The sequence below is a fragment of the Chiloscyllium punctatum genome, chromosome 3, assembly GCF_047496795.1.
Source record: "Chiloscyllium punctatum isolate Juve2018m chromosome 3, sChiPun1.3, whole genome shotgun sequence".
Lineage (NCBI taxonomy): Eukaryota > Metazoa > Chordata > Chondrichthyes > Orectolobiformes > Hemiscylliidae > Chiloscyllium > Chiloscyllium punctatum.
Window position 1 is genome coordinate 10769426 of NC_092741.1, and position 17053 is coordinate 10786478.

Sequence of the window (17053 nt, forward strand, 5' to 3'; positions counted from 1 at the left end):
CTGGAATTTCATAAAATAAGGAGGGAGATCTCATAGAAACATATAAAATCCTGACGAGACTGAACAGGCTAGATGTAGGAAGAATCTTCCCAATATTGGGAAGTCTAGAACTAGAGGTCACAGTCTAAGAGTAAGGGCCATGATGTGGAGGTGCCGGTGTTGGACTGGAGTGGACAAAGTTAAAAATAAGACAACACCAAGTTATAGTCCAACAGGTTTATTTGGAATTACAAGCTTTCGGAGTACAGCTCCTGAAGGAACTACCTGACAAAGGAGCAGCACTCCAAAAGCTTGTACTGTTGGACTACAATCTGGTGTTGTATGATTCTTAACTAAGAATAAGGAGTAAGCCATTCAGAACTGAGATGGGGAAAAGTTGTGAACATGTGGAATTCTCTCCCACAGAAATTCTCTGTTTGGGGCCAGTTCATTAGATATATTCAGGAGAGAGATGGACATAACCCTTGAGGTTAAAGGGGTCTGGGGGTATATAGAGAAAGCGGGAATGGGATACTGAGATTACATGATCAGCCGTGATCATATTGAGTGATGGTACAGGCTCAAAGGGCCGAATGGCCTGCTCTGCACCTATTTTTTATGTTTCTATGTTTCTATTACATACAGAAACCTGGTCCACGCTTTCTATCAACCTGGGACTGAAACTCGGGTAGTTTAGGGATTTTTCCATATTTCTTTTACATATTTTAACTTCTCTGGAATGATTCCAGAAATGGTGGGGCTTGATTTCCAGTGTGCTATCTCACAGAATTATGAGAGTGTCAAATAGATGAATTTCAGGACGATGACACCAAATCCCTCTCTACCAGATGGCAGGTAGCATAGGGATCTCCTAAATCATCCTGAAAATGTACTTTACACCGAATTGACAGCATGGCATGATCTGCAGTTGTCACACCGTGAGCTCCCAAGACATAAATTTGAGACTTGGGTCACATAGTACTGAAGTACTGAAAAATTGAATGAATTCTTATTGCAGCTCCTGGTATTTACATACACAGCCTATAATTGCAGGTGATTGCACGTCTGGGCTCAAGCTAAGCAATGCAAGTGTATTATAGCACTCTTCGTTCAGCATGCCATACTGAACCAGGTCAGGTGTCAGATCTCTCAGTGGGAGAGCATTTCAGTGACAGTGATCACAACTTCCTGACCTTTACTATACTCATGGAGAAGGGTAGGAGCAGATGTTATGGGAAAGTATTCAACGGGGGGAGGGGGAATTACAATGCTATTAGCTCATGATTTGGAGATGCCGGTGTTGGACTGGGGTGTACAAAGTTAAAAATCACACAACACCAGGTTATAGTCCAACAGGTTTAATTGGAAGCATACGAGCTTTCGGAGTGACAATCACCTGATGAAGAAGCGTCGCTCCGAAAGCTACTGTGCTTCCAATTAACCTTGTTGGACTATAACCTGGTGTTGTGTGATTTTTAACTTTGCTATTAGGCAGAAATTGTGGAGCATAAATTGGGAACAGATGTTCTCAGGAAAATGCATGACAGAAATCTGGAGGTTATTTAGGGAGCACTTGCTGATGGTGCTGGACAGATTTGCCCCACTGAGGCAAGGAAGGAATGGTAGGGTGAAAGAACCTTGGATGACAAGGAATGTAGAACATCTAGTCAAGAGGAAGAAGGAAGCTTACTTAAGGCTGAGGAAGCAAGGGTCAGAGAGGGCTCTACAGGGTTACAAGGTAGCCAGGAAGGAACTGAAGAATGGATTTAGGAGAGCTAGAAGGGACATGAAAAAGCTTTAGCAAGTAGGATTAAGGAAAACCCCAAACCCAAGAGTTGTGAACCCAACAGTAGCCAGGTTCATGGCACAGTGGTTGGCTCTGCTGTACAGATGGGCAGGGAAAAGAGTGGAAGGGCTATAGTCATAGGGGACTTAATTGTATATAGACAGTTATGTGGTCAAAAACAAGACTCCCAAATGGTATGTTGCCTACCAGGTGCACAGGTCAGGGATCTCTCAGATAGGCTGTAGAACATTCTGAAGGAGGAGGGGGTACAGCAAGTTGTCATGGTGCATAGAGGCACCAATGATTTAGGTAAAAAAACAGGATAAGGTCCTACAAGAAGAATTTAGCGAGTTAAGAGCCAAGTTAAAAAGTAGGACCTCAGAGGTAGTAATTTCAGTGCTTGCTACCAGTGCCATGTGCCAGTCAGAGTAGACATGAAAGAATTGGCAGGATGAATGCGTGGTTCGAGAGAAGTGCAGGAGGGAGGGTTTCAGAGTTTTGGGACATTGGGACCGGTTCTGGGGGAGGTGGGACTATTACAAATGGGACAGTCTACACCTGAGCCGGACTGGAACCAATGTTCTTGGGAGTGCTTTTGCTAACGCTATTGGGGAGGGTTTAAACTAACATGGCAGGGGGATGGGAACCAAATGAGGAGGTTAGTGGACAGTAAGGAGGTAATAAGTAAAGCCCATAAGGAACTAGATCATGAAGTCAGCGTGAGTAATGGGAAGAGTAGGCAGGGAGCAGATGATGAACACGAAGGGACAAGTGGTCTGAGGTGCATTTGTTTTAATGTGAAAAGTGTAGTAAGTAAGACAGATGAACTTAGAGCTTGGATTAGTACCTGGGAGCATGATGTCATTGCTATTACTGAGACTTGGTTGAAGGAAGGGCATGATTGGCAAATAAATATCCCAGAATATAAATGCTTCAGGCGGTACAGAGAGGGAGGTGAAAGGGTTGGACGACTTGCATTACTGGTCAGACAGAATATCACAGCTGTGCTGAAGGAGGGCACTATGGAGGACTTGAGTAGTGTGGTAATATGGGCAGAGCTCAAAAATAGGCAGGGTGCAGTAACAATGTTGAGGCAGTACTACAGGCCGCCCATCAGTGAGTGTCAGATAGAGGTACAAATATGAAAACGGATTTTGGAAAGATGGAGGAGCAACACTGCGGTGTTTATAGGAGATTTTAATTTTCCAACATTGGCTGGAATTCACTGAGTCTTAGAGGTCTAGATGGAGCATAATGTGTAAGGAGCATCCAGGAGAGTTTTATAGAGCAATATGTAAATAGTCCAACACGGGAAGGGGCCATACTGGACCTGGTATTGGTGAATGAGCCCAGCCAGGTGGTTGAAGTCTCAGTTGGGGATTACTTTGGGAATAGTGATCACAGTTCCATAAGTTTTAGAATACTGGTGGACAAAGATGAGAGTGGTTCTAAAGGAAGAGTATTAAACTGCGGTAAGGCCGAATATAAAAAAATTCAGCAGAAGCTGGGAAATGTGGATTGGGAGCAGCTGTTTGAAGGTAAGTCCACATTTGATATGTGGGAGGCTTTTAAAGAGGGGTTGATTCAAGTGCAGGACAGACATGTCCTGTGAAAACGAGGAATAGAAATGGATAGATTAGGGAACCATGGATGACAGATGAAATTGTGAGATGAGCTAAGAGGACAAAGAAAATATACATAAGGTTTAGGTGACTGAAAACTTGAAGGTTTGGAAGAATATTGGGAAAGTACGACCAATCTGAAATGAGGAATTAAGAGGGTCAAAAGGGGTCATGAAATATCTTTAGCAAACAGGATTAATGAAAATTCCAAAGCCTTTTATTCATATAAGGTATAAGAGGGTAACTAGAGAAAGGGTTGGCCCGCTCAAGGACAAAGGAGGAAAGTTATACGTGGAGTCAGTGAAAATGGGTGATATTCTTAATGAGCACTTTGGATTGGTATTCACAGAGGAGAGGGATTTTGGGGTTAGGGATAGCTGTTTGATTACTTTAGATCAAGTTGGCATAAGGAGAGAGAGAGAGACTTTTTTACTTACAGTGTGGAAACAGGCCCTTTGGCCCAACAAGTCCACACCAACCCGCAACTCACCCAGACTCCTACATTTACCCCTTCACCTAACACTGTGGGCAATTTAGCATGTCCAATTCGCCTAACCTGCACACTTTTGGACTGTGGGAGAAAACCAGAGCACCCAGAGGAAACTCCCACAGACACAGGGGGAATATACAAACTCCACAGCCTGAGGTGGGAATTGAACCTGGGTCTCTGGTGCTGTGAGGCAGCAGTGCTAACCACTGAGCCACCATGCTGTGAGGAAATGTTCACTATCCTAAAAGGAATTAAGGTGGACAAGTCCCCAGGTCCAGATGAGATCTATTCCAGGTTACTGAGGGAAGCGAGAGAGGAAATAGCTGGGGCCTTAATAGATATCTTTGCAGCATTTTTAAACATGCATGAGGTCCTGGAGGACTGGAGAGTTGCTCATGTTGTCCCCTTCTTTAAGAAGGGTAGCAGGGATAATCCAGGTAAGTACAGACCGGTGAGCCTGACATCAGTGGAAGCTGCTGGAGAAGATACTGAGGGATAGGATCCATTCCCATTTGGAAGAAAATGGGCTTATCAGTGATAGGTAACATGGTTTTGTGCAGAGGTCATGTCTTACCAACTTAATAGAATTCTTTGAAGAAGTGACAAATGAGGAAGTGATTGATGACAGAAGGGCTGTGGATGTATTACACATGGACTTTAGTAAGGCATTTGCTAAGGTTCCCCACTGTAGGCTGATGGAGAAGGTGAAGTTGCATGGGTTCCAGGGCGTAATAGCTGGATGGATAGACAACTGGTTGGGCAGCAGGAGACAGTAGTAGTGGAAGGGAGCTTCTCAAAGTAGAGACCTGAGACCAGTGGTATCCCACAGGGATCCGTGCTGGGACCACTGTTGTTTGTGATTATAGGTAAATGATTTGGAGGTAGACATAGGTGGTCTGATTAGCAAGCTTGCAGGTGACACTAAGATTGGTGGAATAGCAGATAGTGAAGGGATCTGTAACAGAGAATGCAACAGAATATAGATAGCTTGGAGAGTTGGGTGGAGAAATGGCAGATGGCGTTCAATCCAAGCAAATGCAAGATGATGCATTTTGGCAGATCCAATTCAACAGCGAACTGTACATTAAATAGAAAAGCCCTGGGGAAAACTGATGTACAGAGAGATCTGGGTGTTCAGGTCCATTGTACCCTGAAGATGGGCAACGCAGGTCAATAGAGTGAACAAGAAGGCATATGGCATGTTTTCTTTCATTTAATGGTGTACTGAATACAAGAATTTGGAGGTCATGTGACAGTTGTATGGGACTTTGGTTTAGCCATACTTGGAATACTGCATACAGTTCTGGTCGCCATATTACCAAAAGGATGTGGATGCTTTGGAGATGGTCGAGAGGAGGTTCACTCGGATATTGCCCAGTATGGAGGGTGCTAGCTATGAAGAGAGATTGAGGAGATTAGGATTATTTTCATTAGAAAGCGGAGGTTGAGGGGGGACCTAATTGAGGTCTACAAAATCATGAGCGGTATAAACAGGGTGGATAGCAAGAAGCTTTTTCCCAGAGTGGGGGACTCAGTTACTAGGGGTCACAAATTCTAAGTGAGAGGGAAGAAGTTTAGGGGAGATATGTGTGGAAAGTTCTTTAGCCAGAGGATGGTGGATGCCTGAAACACGTTGCCAGTAGAGGTGGGCATGATAGCGTAATTTAAGATGAATGTGGACAGATACATGAATGGGTAGGGGATGGAGGGATAAGATCCTTAGAAAGTAGGTGACAGGTTTAGATAGAGGATTGGGATCAGCACAGGCTTGGAGGGCCAAAGGATTTGTTCCTGTGCTATAATTTTCTTTGTTCTTTGTTCTAAGGTGTTCTACACTTAAGTGAGGAACATAAGGATGGCCAGAGTGAGGATAGGCTGGTCAGGGATAGTGGAGGAAACTTGCACCTGTTGTTGGAGGAAGTAGGGGAGGTCCTTAATGAATTTTTTTTTTCAGTATTCACTCCTGAGAGGGACCTTGTCATTTGTGAGGGCAGAGTGAAATAGACAGATACACTGGAACAGGTTGATGTTAAGAAGGAAAAGGTGCTGAAAATCTTGAAAAACGTGAGGGTAGATAAGTTCCCTGGACCAGACAGAATATCCCCTAAGTTATTACAGGAAGCAAGGGAAGAGACTTCTGCACCTTTGGCAATGACTTTGTATCCTCACTGTCCACTGGAATAGTGTCAGATGATTGGAGGATAGCAAATGTTATTCCCTTGCTCAAGAAAGGAAATAGAGATAACCCTGAGAATTATAGACAGTTGGTTTTACGTCTGTGGTGGAAAATGTATTGGAGAGGATTCTAAGAGACAGGATTTAGGATTACTTGGAAAGCCATAGTTTGATTAGAGTTAGTCAGCATGCTTTTGTGAGGAGCAGGTCATGCTGCACAAACCTTATTGAATTATTTGAGGATGTAACAAAACACATTGATGAAGGTAGAGCAGTGGATCTGGTGTATATGGATTTTAGCAAGGTGTTTGATAAGGTTCCCCATGGAAAGCTAATTCAGAAAGTAAGGAGGCATGGGATACTGGCTGTCTGGATACAGAATTGGCTAACCCATAGAAGGTGGTAGTAGATGGACAGTATTCAGCCTAGAGCTCGGTGACCAGTGGTGATCCACAGGGATTTGTTCTGGGACCTCTGCTCTTTGTGACTTTTATAAATGACTTGGGTTAGTAAGTGGAAGGATGGGTTAGTAAGTTTGCCAATGATACAGTGGTTGGTGGAGTGGTGGATCATATGGAGGGCTGTTGTAGGTTGCAACCAGACATTGACATGGTGCAGAGCTGGGCTGATTGTTCCACATTCCTTGTCACCCAAGGTTCTTTCACCCTACCATCACTTCCTTGCCTCAGTGGGACAAATCTGTCCAGCACTATCAGCAACTGCTCCCTAAACAATCTCCACATTTCTGTTGTGCATTTCCCTGAGAACATCTGTTCCTAATTTAGGCACCCCAGTTCCTGCCAAATAGCATTGTAATTCCCCCTCCCCCAATTAAATACTTTCCCGTACCATCTGCTCTGATCCCTCCCCATCAGTATAGTAAAGGTCAGGGAGTTGTGATCACTGTCACCAAAATGCTCTCCCACCAAGAGATCTGACACGTGGCATGGTTCGTTGCCAAGCACCAAATCCAATATGGCCTCCCTCTAGTTAGCCTATCTACATATTAAGTCAGGAACCACCCTGGACACGCCTGACAAAAACTGCTCCATCCAAACCATTTTAACAAAGTACATTCCGAACAATATAAGGAAGTTAAAGTCACCCATGACAACAAACCTGTTACTTCTGCACCTTTCCAAAATCTGCCTCCCAATCTGCTCCTCTGTGCCTTTGTTACAATTGGGGGTCTGTGGAAAACTCCTAGTAAACTGACTGCCCCTTTCCTGTTTCTGACTTTCATCCAAGCCCTCCTCGATGACCTCCTTTCCTACAGCTGTGATACTATCCCTAAGTAGCAATGCCACTCCATGATATCTTTTACCTCCCCACCATTCCTTTTGAAACCTCTAAACCCTGGAACATCCATCAAACATTCCTGCCCCTGTGATATCCATGTCTCCATAACGGCCACAATATCATAGTTCCAAGCACTGATCCATGCTCTGAGTTTGTCTCCCTTAATCTTAATATTTATGGTATTAAAATAGACACCCTTCAATCCATCACACTGACTGCAACTTTGCCCTATCAAGTGCCTATCCCTCCTCAGACTCTCTGCATAACAATATCTCACTGTTCGTTACCTACTCCAACGTCTCCTCCATAGTTCAGGTTCCCACCCCCCTGTCAATCTAGTTTAAACTCTCCAAAGAGCTCTAGCAAACCTCCTGCCCAGTATATTGGTGCCCCTTCAGTGCAAGTGCAACACGTCCTCCTTATACAGATCCCATCATCCCCAGAGATATCCCAATGATCCATATACCTGAAGCCCTCCCACCTACACCAGCCCAGCAGCCACCTGTTTATCTGCACTCGCTCTCTTTTCCTAGCCTCATTAGCCCCTGGCACCAGTAGCAATCCTGAGATTACTACTCTGCTCATCCTGCCTTCTAGCTTCCAAGCTAACTTCCTATATTCTCTTGTCGGGTCCTCCTCCCTTTTCCTATCTGTGTCATTGGTACCAAAGTGTACCATGACTTCTGACTGGTCTTCCTCTAGGATCCTGTAGATTCTGGGGAATCCAAGATGGCAGCGATTGGATACGTCTGCTGTGCTCAGGGTCTGCATCAAAACCCAAGTAAGATGGGTTTTCAGCACCCCACCCCGGTAGTCATTTGTAAGAAAAGTTTGTTTAAAATAACATATAAAGTACCTAGAACCTTTTAAATTCGCATCCTTACGATCTGGGAATAAGATGAAGTTTAATAAAGGAAAGGGAGCCAAAGGATCGCAGCAAACAGGGCACTCCCTTATAATGCAGGAAGCACCCACGGTCACAGTCCTGACTCTCGCAGCACCTTTCAACCTGTTAAAGCAGCAGAATCTAGTCTCAGAGTTTGTTAAACTCCAAGAGAGAATCAACTCGGCACTGAAACTGATCTCTGCCATGCTGTAAAAGCATGAGCAGGAGATCTAAGCATTGGATCGACGCGTCAAGGTGGTCGAACAAAGGAATGTGGCAGCGGAGAGCACGGCGGAGAATTCAGAGGTGCTGATCCGAACACTGGAAGATCTGGTTCGGGCCCTGTTGGATCAGGTCAACAAACTCGAGAATTGAGGTCAGAGGAAGACCTTACAAATTGTTGGGCTCCTGGAGCATGAGGAAGGTGAGAGCCTGGTTACCTTCCTGGAATAGTGGCTCCCACAGCACCTGGGGCTGGAGGTCGAGTTGAGCCGGGTGTGTATGGAGCAGGCCCACTGGATCACAATGTGCCCCCACCCAGTCCTAGTGTGACTCCAGGATTATAAAGAGAAGCAGCTGATAATGGAAGCCTCTGGAATACTGGGAAGAGATTCACAGGCCCTGGTGCACAAGGGTTGAAAATTATGTTTTCTCAAGACTTCTCTGGGGCCATAATCACAGAAAGGAAATCCTTTGATGACATCAAGAAGAAATTGAGAGACTTGAATATCCAATACTCTTTGAGGTACCCCTCAGCACTGCGCTTTAGTCATGGAAGGTCTATTTATAACTTTGACTCGGCAGAAAAAGCAAGTAACTCTTTGGACTCTCTGAAATAAATGATCTTGGTCAGGCAAAAAATAAACAAAGACAGTAATGGACAATGGTGAGGGGTGGTTATTTCTTCTATGGAAGATGAATGGGGTCAATGTATGGAGGGGACGGGGTGGGCGCCATTGTTAACTCCCATGTGTAAATAATAAGTTTTCTTTGTCTTGTTACTGCTTGGGTCTGGGGCACAGCCTTTGCTGGAAGGAACCAGGATAGTTGTAAGGTTTAGGATGAATGGCCCCTATGGGCAAGGGGGGATCTCTCCAGCCATTTGTTTATATTTGTAGGGATAGGTTTTAGATCTTTTTTCACTCGGCGCACCATGAATAAGTTTCTTCCTCTTGGGGGACCGCAGGCTGCTATGGACGGTCATGGCTAGTGGTTCATTTAGATGGTGCACCTAGAATATAAAAGGCGCCATTCTCTGAGTAAAAGGAAGAAGGTGCTCTCAAACCTTAGAAAGGAAAAGGTTGACATCGCTGTGCTGCAGGAAACACACTTAACTGACAGGGAACATTTGAAGTTGCAGCAGGAAGGATTTGGTAGGGTATTCTTCTCCTCTTTCAACTCCAAGAGTAGAGCAGTGGCTATACTAGTACAAAGGAAACTCCCATTCCAGATAGTAGAACAAATCAAAGATGAATATGGGCGGTTCATCATTTTCAAGGCCATAATACGTGAGGAAGAGTATGGCATCCTGAACATCTTATGTCCCCTGGTGCACACCCTTAAATTCTTAATTGACACAGTCTCTAAATTAATGGCTCTTGGTGTGCGCCATATGATCATAGGAGGAGACTTTAACGTCTCATGGACCCCAAGGTGGACAGGATGCCAAGGGGTCTCTTGGGTATCTCCCTGCAATCTAAACAGTCAGTGGATTTGTGTGGGGAGTTTGAGCTGGTGGATGTGTGGAGATTCTGGATTAGTGGTGCTGGAAGAGCCCAGCAGTTCAGGCAGCATCCAAGGAGCTTGATGTCTCTACCCTATTGGTAGGGATTTTACTTTCTACTCCAACCCGCACAAGTGCTTCACGAGAATTAATATGTTCTTTGCCCAACTGGTCTGTTTGGATTTGGCATTATCTTGCAGGATTGGGAACATTGCTATTTTGGACCATTCAGCAGTGTACTTGGATGTCAAGATTAAGGGTAATGGAATAGAAATGCAACACTGGTGCATGGATCTGTTTCTTTTAAAAGACTGGAAATTTATAGAGTACCTCAAAAGGGAGTTCGGGGCATTTTGGCACATCAATTCGGGTACGACCAGTAATCCGTCTGTGCTTTGGGAGACTACCAAGGTGTACTTAAGAGGTTTGATTATCTTATATTCAGCAACCAGGGAAAGGCAGAGATGAGAGCAGCAACAGATGCTCCGAGCCCGGCCAAAAGCAGCTGAGTCAGCATATTATGACAGACTGTCTCCTGTGGTGAAGCTGCAGACAGTCACAACTCTCCGGCTTCTCTGAATTCAGTGCTTATGCAGGCAGCAAAGAGAGAGGTCTCCCTTGCAAAGCAAAGGTTATTTGAATACGGGGATAAGCCAGGTAGATATCTGGCTTGTCTGGCTAGGAAGAAAAATGCTCCACAATCCACGAGTCGAAAAAGATTAATGCCATATTTCAGAAATTTTATGCAGAATTATACCAGTCAGAGTGCTGTGAGGATGAGGTGGCAAGAATGGAAACCTTTTTTGAGAGCATGGTCCTCCCCAGTATAACCGAAGAGCAAATCTCCCTTTTAAATGCACCCTAACAACACAGGAGGTACAGGAGGCAGTAAGACAGTTCCAAAGCACCTGGCCCAGAGAGGTTCCTCAGTGAGTTCTACAAGGTATTCATAAACATTTTGGCTGATCCAATCCTGAGAATGTATAATCACTCATATAACCAGAACCACCTTCCACCCTCTCTTAGGGAGGCCAATATCTCCCTCATTTTAAAGAAAGGAAAAGACTCTGAGGACTGTGCCTCATATAGACCTACCTCATTGCTGAATATAGATTTTAAAATCCAGTCAAAGATGCTGGTCCTGACATTGGAAAAGGTGTTGCCCACTATTTTTATCAAGGGCTGTAGCTCTTCCAATAACATTAGGAGGGTGTTGAATATAGTGCAGATATGCCAGCAGAAGTTAATTCCAGGTTTGGTGGTCTCCTTGGGTATGAAAAAGGTGTTTGATTGGGTAGAGTGGGTGTATCTTTTGGTGTCCTAGAATAAGGTGGTCTTGGGGGTCTTTTGCTAGGCAGTGCTATATCGTGGCCTCAAGCTGGCTGTTCTTACAAATGGCGTTAAATCGGATAATTTTAGCATTGGGAGAGGCAGCCTTGACGCATTATTTACCTTAGTAATTGAACTGTTGGCAGAGACCATTCAGAAGGACCCTGAAATAGTGGTGCCAAAGGTAGGAATGTGAGAGCACAAAATTACTCTCTACATTGATGATTTTTTTTTGGCTAATCCAGTAAAGTTTGTACCCCAGCTAATACAAAAAATTTAATTATTTGGCATCTTCTCAGGATAAAGAATAAACTTTACAAAGTTGAAAGCTATAACCGTGGTGGGCTTGGTGGGAGTGTCTGACCTGGAGGATGGAAAAGGTTTCCTTTTCGATGGCCGCAAAAAAGGTTTCTTTTCTGTGGGTATTTTTATTACCCCCATTTTCCATCAGCTGTACAGAGCTAATTTTGTGCAATTGTTTGATAGGATAAAGCAGGATCTACAGCAGTGGGAAGGGTTACCAATATCATGGTTAGGCCGAATAGCCTTGATAATAATGAATGTTCTTCCTCGGCTACTATATCCGATGAGAATGCTCCCGTTGTTGCTGCCCAGATAGGTGCTGCGGAGATTAAATGGCTGGTTGGGTCCTTCATCTGGTGTCACAGATGCCCTCTCATTATATTTACTAAGTTGCAGCTCCCACAGGGTATAGCGGGGTAGATCTCCCACATCTAAAGCGATATCACATAGGTGCCCTATTGTCATGTGTGTGTAATTGGGTGCACAAGGATCTGAGGTTGATATGGCTTGACCTCGAGGCTTCTCAGGTAAGGTGTTCCCTCATTAGTTTATTGTATATGGATAGGGTGTATCCTTGGCTGAGCATTGTAAAAGCCCGATTATCTTAAGTACGGTCATAGTGTGGAGAATAATGCATCAAGGCGAGGGAAATTCACACAAGACCTCACTGTTCACCCCTGTAGATGGAGCCCCAGCATTTAGACCAGGGTCAATGGACTCTGGCTTTTAGGCATGGGAGGTCAAGGGAGGCTCCTCAATTGGGAGAGTTATTTGAGGGAGATGTCTGATGTCTTTTGATGAATTGACTCACAAATATGGGCTACCTAGTAGGGAGCTCTTCCGTTATTTCCAGATTAGGGACCACACTTTTGGCTCAACCCTATAAGTCTGATATAGAGAGAAGAGTGCTCTGGTGTGCGGGCACTCTCTCAGTCAGCACCCTATACCATTTACAGAGGGATTTGAAAAGGAGAATTTAGGAATTAATGAAATTATATGTTACCATCTGTTTAAAAGTCTGTAAACTTGTGTTTTGTGCAAATAGTTTGAGTTTATTCCATCTTATCTTTATCACTTTGACTTAATAAATATTGTTTTATTGATAAAACCAAATCAGCATTATTGCATTCTTGTGTCTCAGTGAGATATCACTTTGATAAAACCAAACAAAACAAAGTATGACCTATCAATCAGATTGAATTCTGGCATTTGACTTGTCCAGTAATAACATCAACTGAGACATAACATGTGCCTCTTTTTGTTTTTTCATTCATGAGATGTGAGTATACTTGCCTTCTTGAACCACTGCAGTCCGTCTAACGTAGGTATACACACAATGCTGTTAGGAAGGGAGCTTTACGATTTTATTCCAGTAGCAATGAAGGAACAGAAATATCCCAAGTTAGGATGGTATGTGATCCAGAGAAGGACTTACAGGTGTTGGCCATGCATTTGCTACCCTTATTCTTCTTGAGACGGAGTTCACAGGTACTGAGTGCTGCTGGAGGGCATCTTGTGGATGGTACACACTGCTGCTGCCACTGTGCAATGATGTGAGAAGGAATGAATGTTTAGGGAGATATATGGACTGCCAATTAAACATTGTTTTGTCCTGGATGGAGTTGGGTTTCTTGTGTGTTTAGAGCTACACACATCCAATCCAATTCCACTCATTCCATCACAGTCCTGATTATGACTTATAAATGGAGACAGGAGGTGAGTTATCCACCACAGAATTCCTAGCTCTGACTCGGTCCAGCTAAATCTTTGGTCATTGGTAACTTCCCTACAGGATAATGCCCGTTAGAATTCAGAAATATAATGTCACTGGATGTTGTGGGGAGATGTTTAGAGTCTCTCTTGTTGGAATTTGTCATTACCAGTTCCTTTTATTTCATGGGATATAGGTTCTACTGACAAGGACAGCAGTTGTAACACATCTGATTTGCCCTTGACCTGAGTAGCTTGCTGGGCAATTCAGAGTAGTTACATTGCTAAGAGCTTGGAGTCACAATGAGGGAGACTACAGGTTTCTTTTCCAAAAAGCATTCCATGAACTAAGTGAATTTTTACACAATAGTTACATCGTCCGACTTTCAATTCCAAATTTATTAAGTGAATTTAAATTCCAGTTTTGAATCTGGTTCCCAGAACACTAGTCAGTGAACTAGTAATCCAGAATTTCAGAGTAATATTCTAAGGATCTGGGTTTAAATCCCCCCATGTCAGATGGGGAACCTTAAATTCAGTCAAATTCTAGAAAGAAAAAAACTAGCCTAATGGCAACCATGTAATCACTGTCAATTGTGATAACCCATCTGATTTACTAATGTTCTTCAGGGATAGAAATCTCATTCTTTCCTGGTCTGACCTGTATGTTACTCCAGACTCATATAATTCCATGTCAATGAAGCTGACTTTTACCTATCCCCTGGAGAAATAGCAATGGGCAACAAATATTGGCCTCACCAGCGACACCCACATCTAAAGGACAGATTAAAAAAAAAATCAAGATCACACCCTATCACTGTGTTAAAAAATGGCCCATCATCCTATCCTTAGCTCTTCTTAGTCCTATGAACTCTGTTTACCAATTAAAATGTCCTTACCAGTGAGAATAATTTATCCATATTAATGAAAGTTAATTGTGATTTTAATATCTCTACATTTTTTGTGAACTTTCTCTGTTCTAAAGGAAAAAAACACTAGTTTCTAGTCTTTTTACAGAATTGAGGCCCTCCAGCTCTTGTACTACACTAGTAAATCTTTCCTGCACCTTCTCTAAGGCATTTCTCTGAAGTGTGGTGTCTAGAGGTGTGGGAGTGGCACGGTGGCTCAGTCATGAGCACTGCTGTTTCACAGCGTCAGGGAACCCTTGGGTGACTGTCTATGTGAAGTTTACACATTGCTCCTGTGTCTGTGTGGGTTGACTCTGGGTGCTCTGCCTTCTTCTCGCAGTCCAAAGATATGCAGGTTAGGTCGATTGGCTATGCTAAATTATGAGAAAGTGAGGTCTGCAAATGCTAGAGACTTGAAGAAGGAGACCACATCCCAGAGCCCTTTATCAGGAAACTTGGCACTGACCCTTACAGAAAGCTGACCAAGTGGGTCTCCAGCAGAAATTCGATTCGATCATAAGATTCGATCATAAGATAGAGGAGACAGGGGACGAAACGTCTGCAACACAAATTCCCAGCTCGGCGAACAGAACCACAACAACGAGCACCCAAGCTACAAATCTTCTCTCAAACTTTGAATAGAGGAGCAGAATTAGACCTCTCAGCCCATCGAGTCTGCACTGCTATTCGATCATGACTGATATATTTCTCAAATCCATTTTCCTGACTTCTCCCCATAATCCTTGATTCCTGATGAAGGGCTCCAGTCCAAAACGTTGATTCTCCTGCTCCTCACATGCTGCCTGACCTGCTGTGCTTTTCCAGCAACACAGTCTCGACTATGCTTATTATTTATCCTTAGGGATGTGTTTAGGGATGGGCAGGGTAGTTGGATTAGCCATATGGTTACAGAGTTAAGGCTGGATGCTCTTCAGAGGGTCGGTGTGGACTCGATGGGCTAAATGGCCTGTTTCCACAGTGAAGGGATTCGAGAACTGGACACAATACTCCACTGGCCTATTCGGCAATTTATAAATGTCTAAGATAACCTGCTCACCCTTATGCTCTATGCCTTTATCAATAAAGTTAAGAATCACATTTTTAACAACCTTCAACGATGTGTGCATACAATCCCATGCTCTCTCTAATCCTGTTCCCTTTAAAATTGAACGATTCATTTTACTTCTGTTCTCCTCAATCTTTCCATCAAAAGTAATTACTTCACAGTTATCTACATTAAACGTCATTAGCCATGTATGAGAGAATGCTGTGTTGGAATTGTCGTGGTTATGTCAGTTAGTCTCCAAATACCGAGTTCCTTGTCTCAGCTGGATTGTCATGTGGAGGTACAATCTGAATTCACCGGGGTCAGAACTCCGATACTCTGACAGTTATTTTAGGAACTAGATGAGGACTACCCTCAGTACAGAAACTGTTGGCACTTTCAACTTATACAGGTTGAAGTAGAATTTATTGCAGAGGGAATGGTCCATCCCACTGTTCATGATCCTTATCAGGTCCCTCATTACATCCTTTAGAAGCAGCATGGGAAACATCTTCAGCATTCCTGGCAGACACAGGCTGGCTGTCCCCATTATGGTGACTCGGACAGAACCTCCACCTCAATGGATAGCTCAGAGTTCCATTGATAGGAAAGGAACTCCCTGAACTGTGAAATCCAAATATCAAAAAAGTCAGTTCAACAGATGCAGGCACTGACTCTTATAGAAAGTTGACCAAGTGGATCTCCAGCAGAAATATTAGTACAGTAAGATCATAAGTTATAGGAGCAGAAGTAGGCCACTCAGCCCATCGAGTCTGTTCTGCCATTCGATCATAGCTGATATGTTTCTCAAACCCATTTTCCTGACTTTTCCCCATAACCCTTAATCCCTTTACCATTCATGAACCTATCTATCTCTGTCGTAAATACACTCAATGATTTGGCTTCCACAACTTTCTGCGGCAATGAGTTCCACAGATTCACCACCCTCTGGCTGAAGAAATTCCTCCTCTTCTCAGGTCTAAACATTGCCTCTTTACTCCGAGGCTGTGCCCTCAGGTCCTAGTTTCTCCTACTAGTGGAAACATCTTTTCCACATCCACTCTATCCAGGACTCTCAGTATTTTATAGGTTTGAATGGCATCCGACCTCATCCTTCTAAACTCCATCGAATACTGACCCAGAGATTTCAAGCACACCTCATATTGACAAGTCTTTCATCCCCCGGATCATTCTTGTAAACCTTCTCTGGACCCTCTCCAAGGCCAGCACATCCAACAATTAACACAGGAAAACTCGACGTGCTCCGCTCTGCATCAGGGAAAGATGTTCAACAATCCAAATATTTAGAAATGAAGGCAAAATTCCTGAAAGGACTGCACTAGTGATTTGTGTTATCCAAACTGTATAACACACTTGCTGTTTTATACAGAAGGAAACTTGCAAATTAAGTGGTTACCTTTGTCATCAGTGTACTGTTCCACATGTTCCTGCACTTTATCTTGAGGCTGAAGCTCAGGTTCCAGATTTTGTTTGGTGTCAGAAACAGAGTCCAGGTGTTGTTCCACCTGCTCTGAGGGATGTAGTTCCTGTATTCCTTTTAGTGGTTTAAGCCTACACAGGGAAATGGATAGGAGAAAAATGTGTTTATAAATACTATACCTGCATTCAAATAATCCTACCAATAAAGCTGAGCAAACATGTTTCCAAGTTGCTTAACTTACACTAATTTTTAGTGAGAAATCTTCACTTGCTCTTTATGAAATCAAAAGATTGTTTCAGATACCAACACTTCCATCAAAGCTTAAGCAACAATTCAAGGGACAGTTCTGATTTTTAA

General features: G+C 43.5%; 1 protein-coding gene across 1 annotated transcript in view; it reads right to left on the reverse strand.

The window, feature by feature from the left end:
* The window catches only part of LOC140453932 (dynein axonemal heavy chain 6-like), a 306453-nt gene that overhangs the window by 259101 nt on the left and 30299 nt on the right, over positions 1 to 17053 (reverse strand). Inside the window, exon 3 of the mRNA XM_072548792.1 lies at positions 16673 to 16827. Within this exon, the coding sequence (XP_072404893.1) occupies positions 16673 to 16827 (155 nt within the window). The remainder of the gene's footprint in view (positions 1 to 16672; positions 16828 to 17053) is intronic.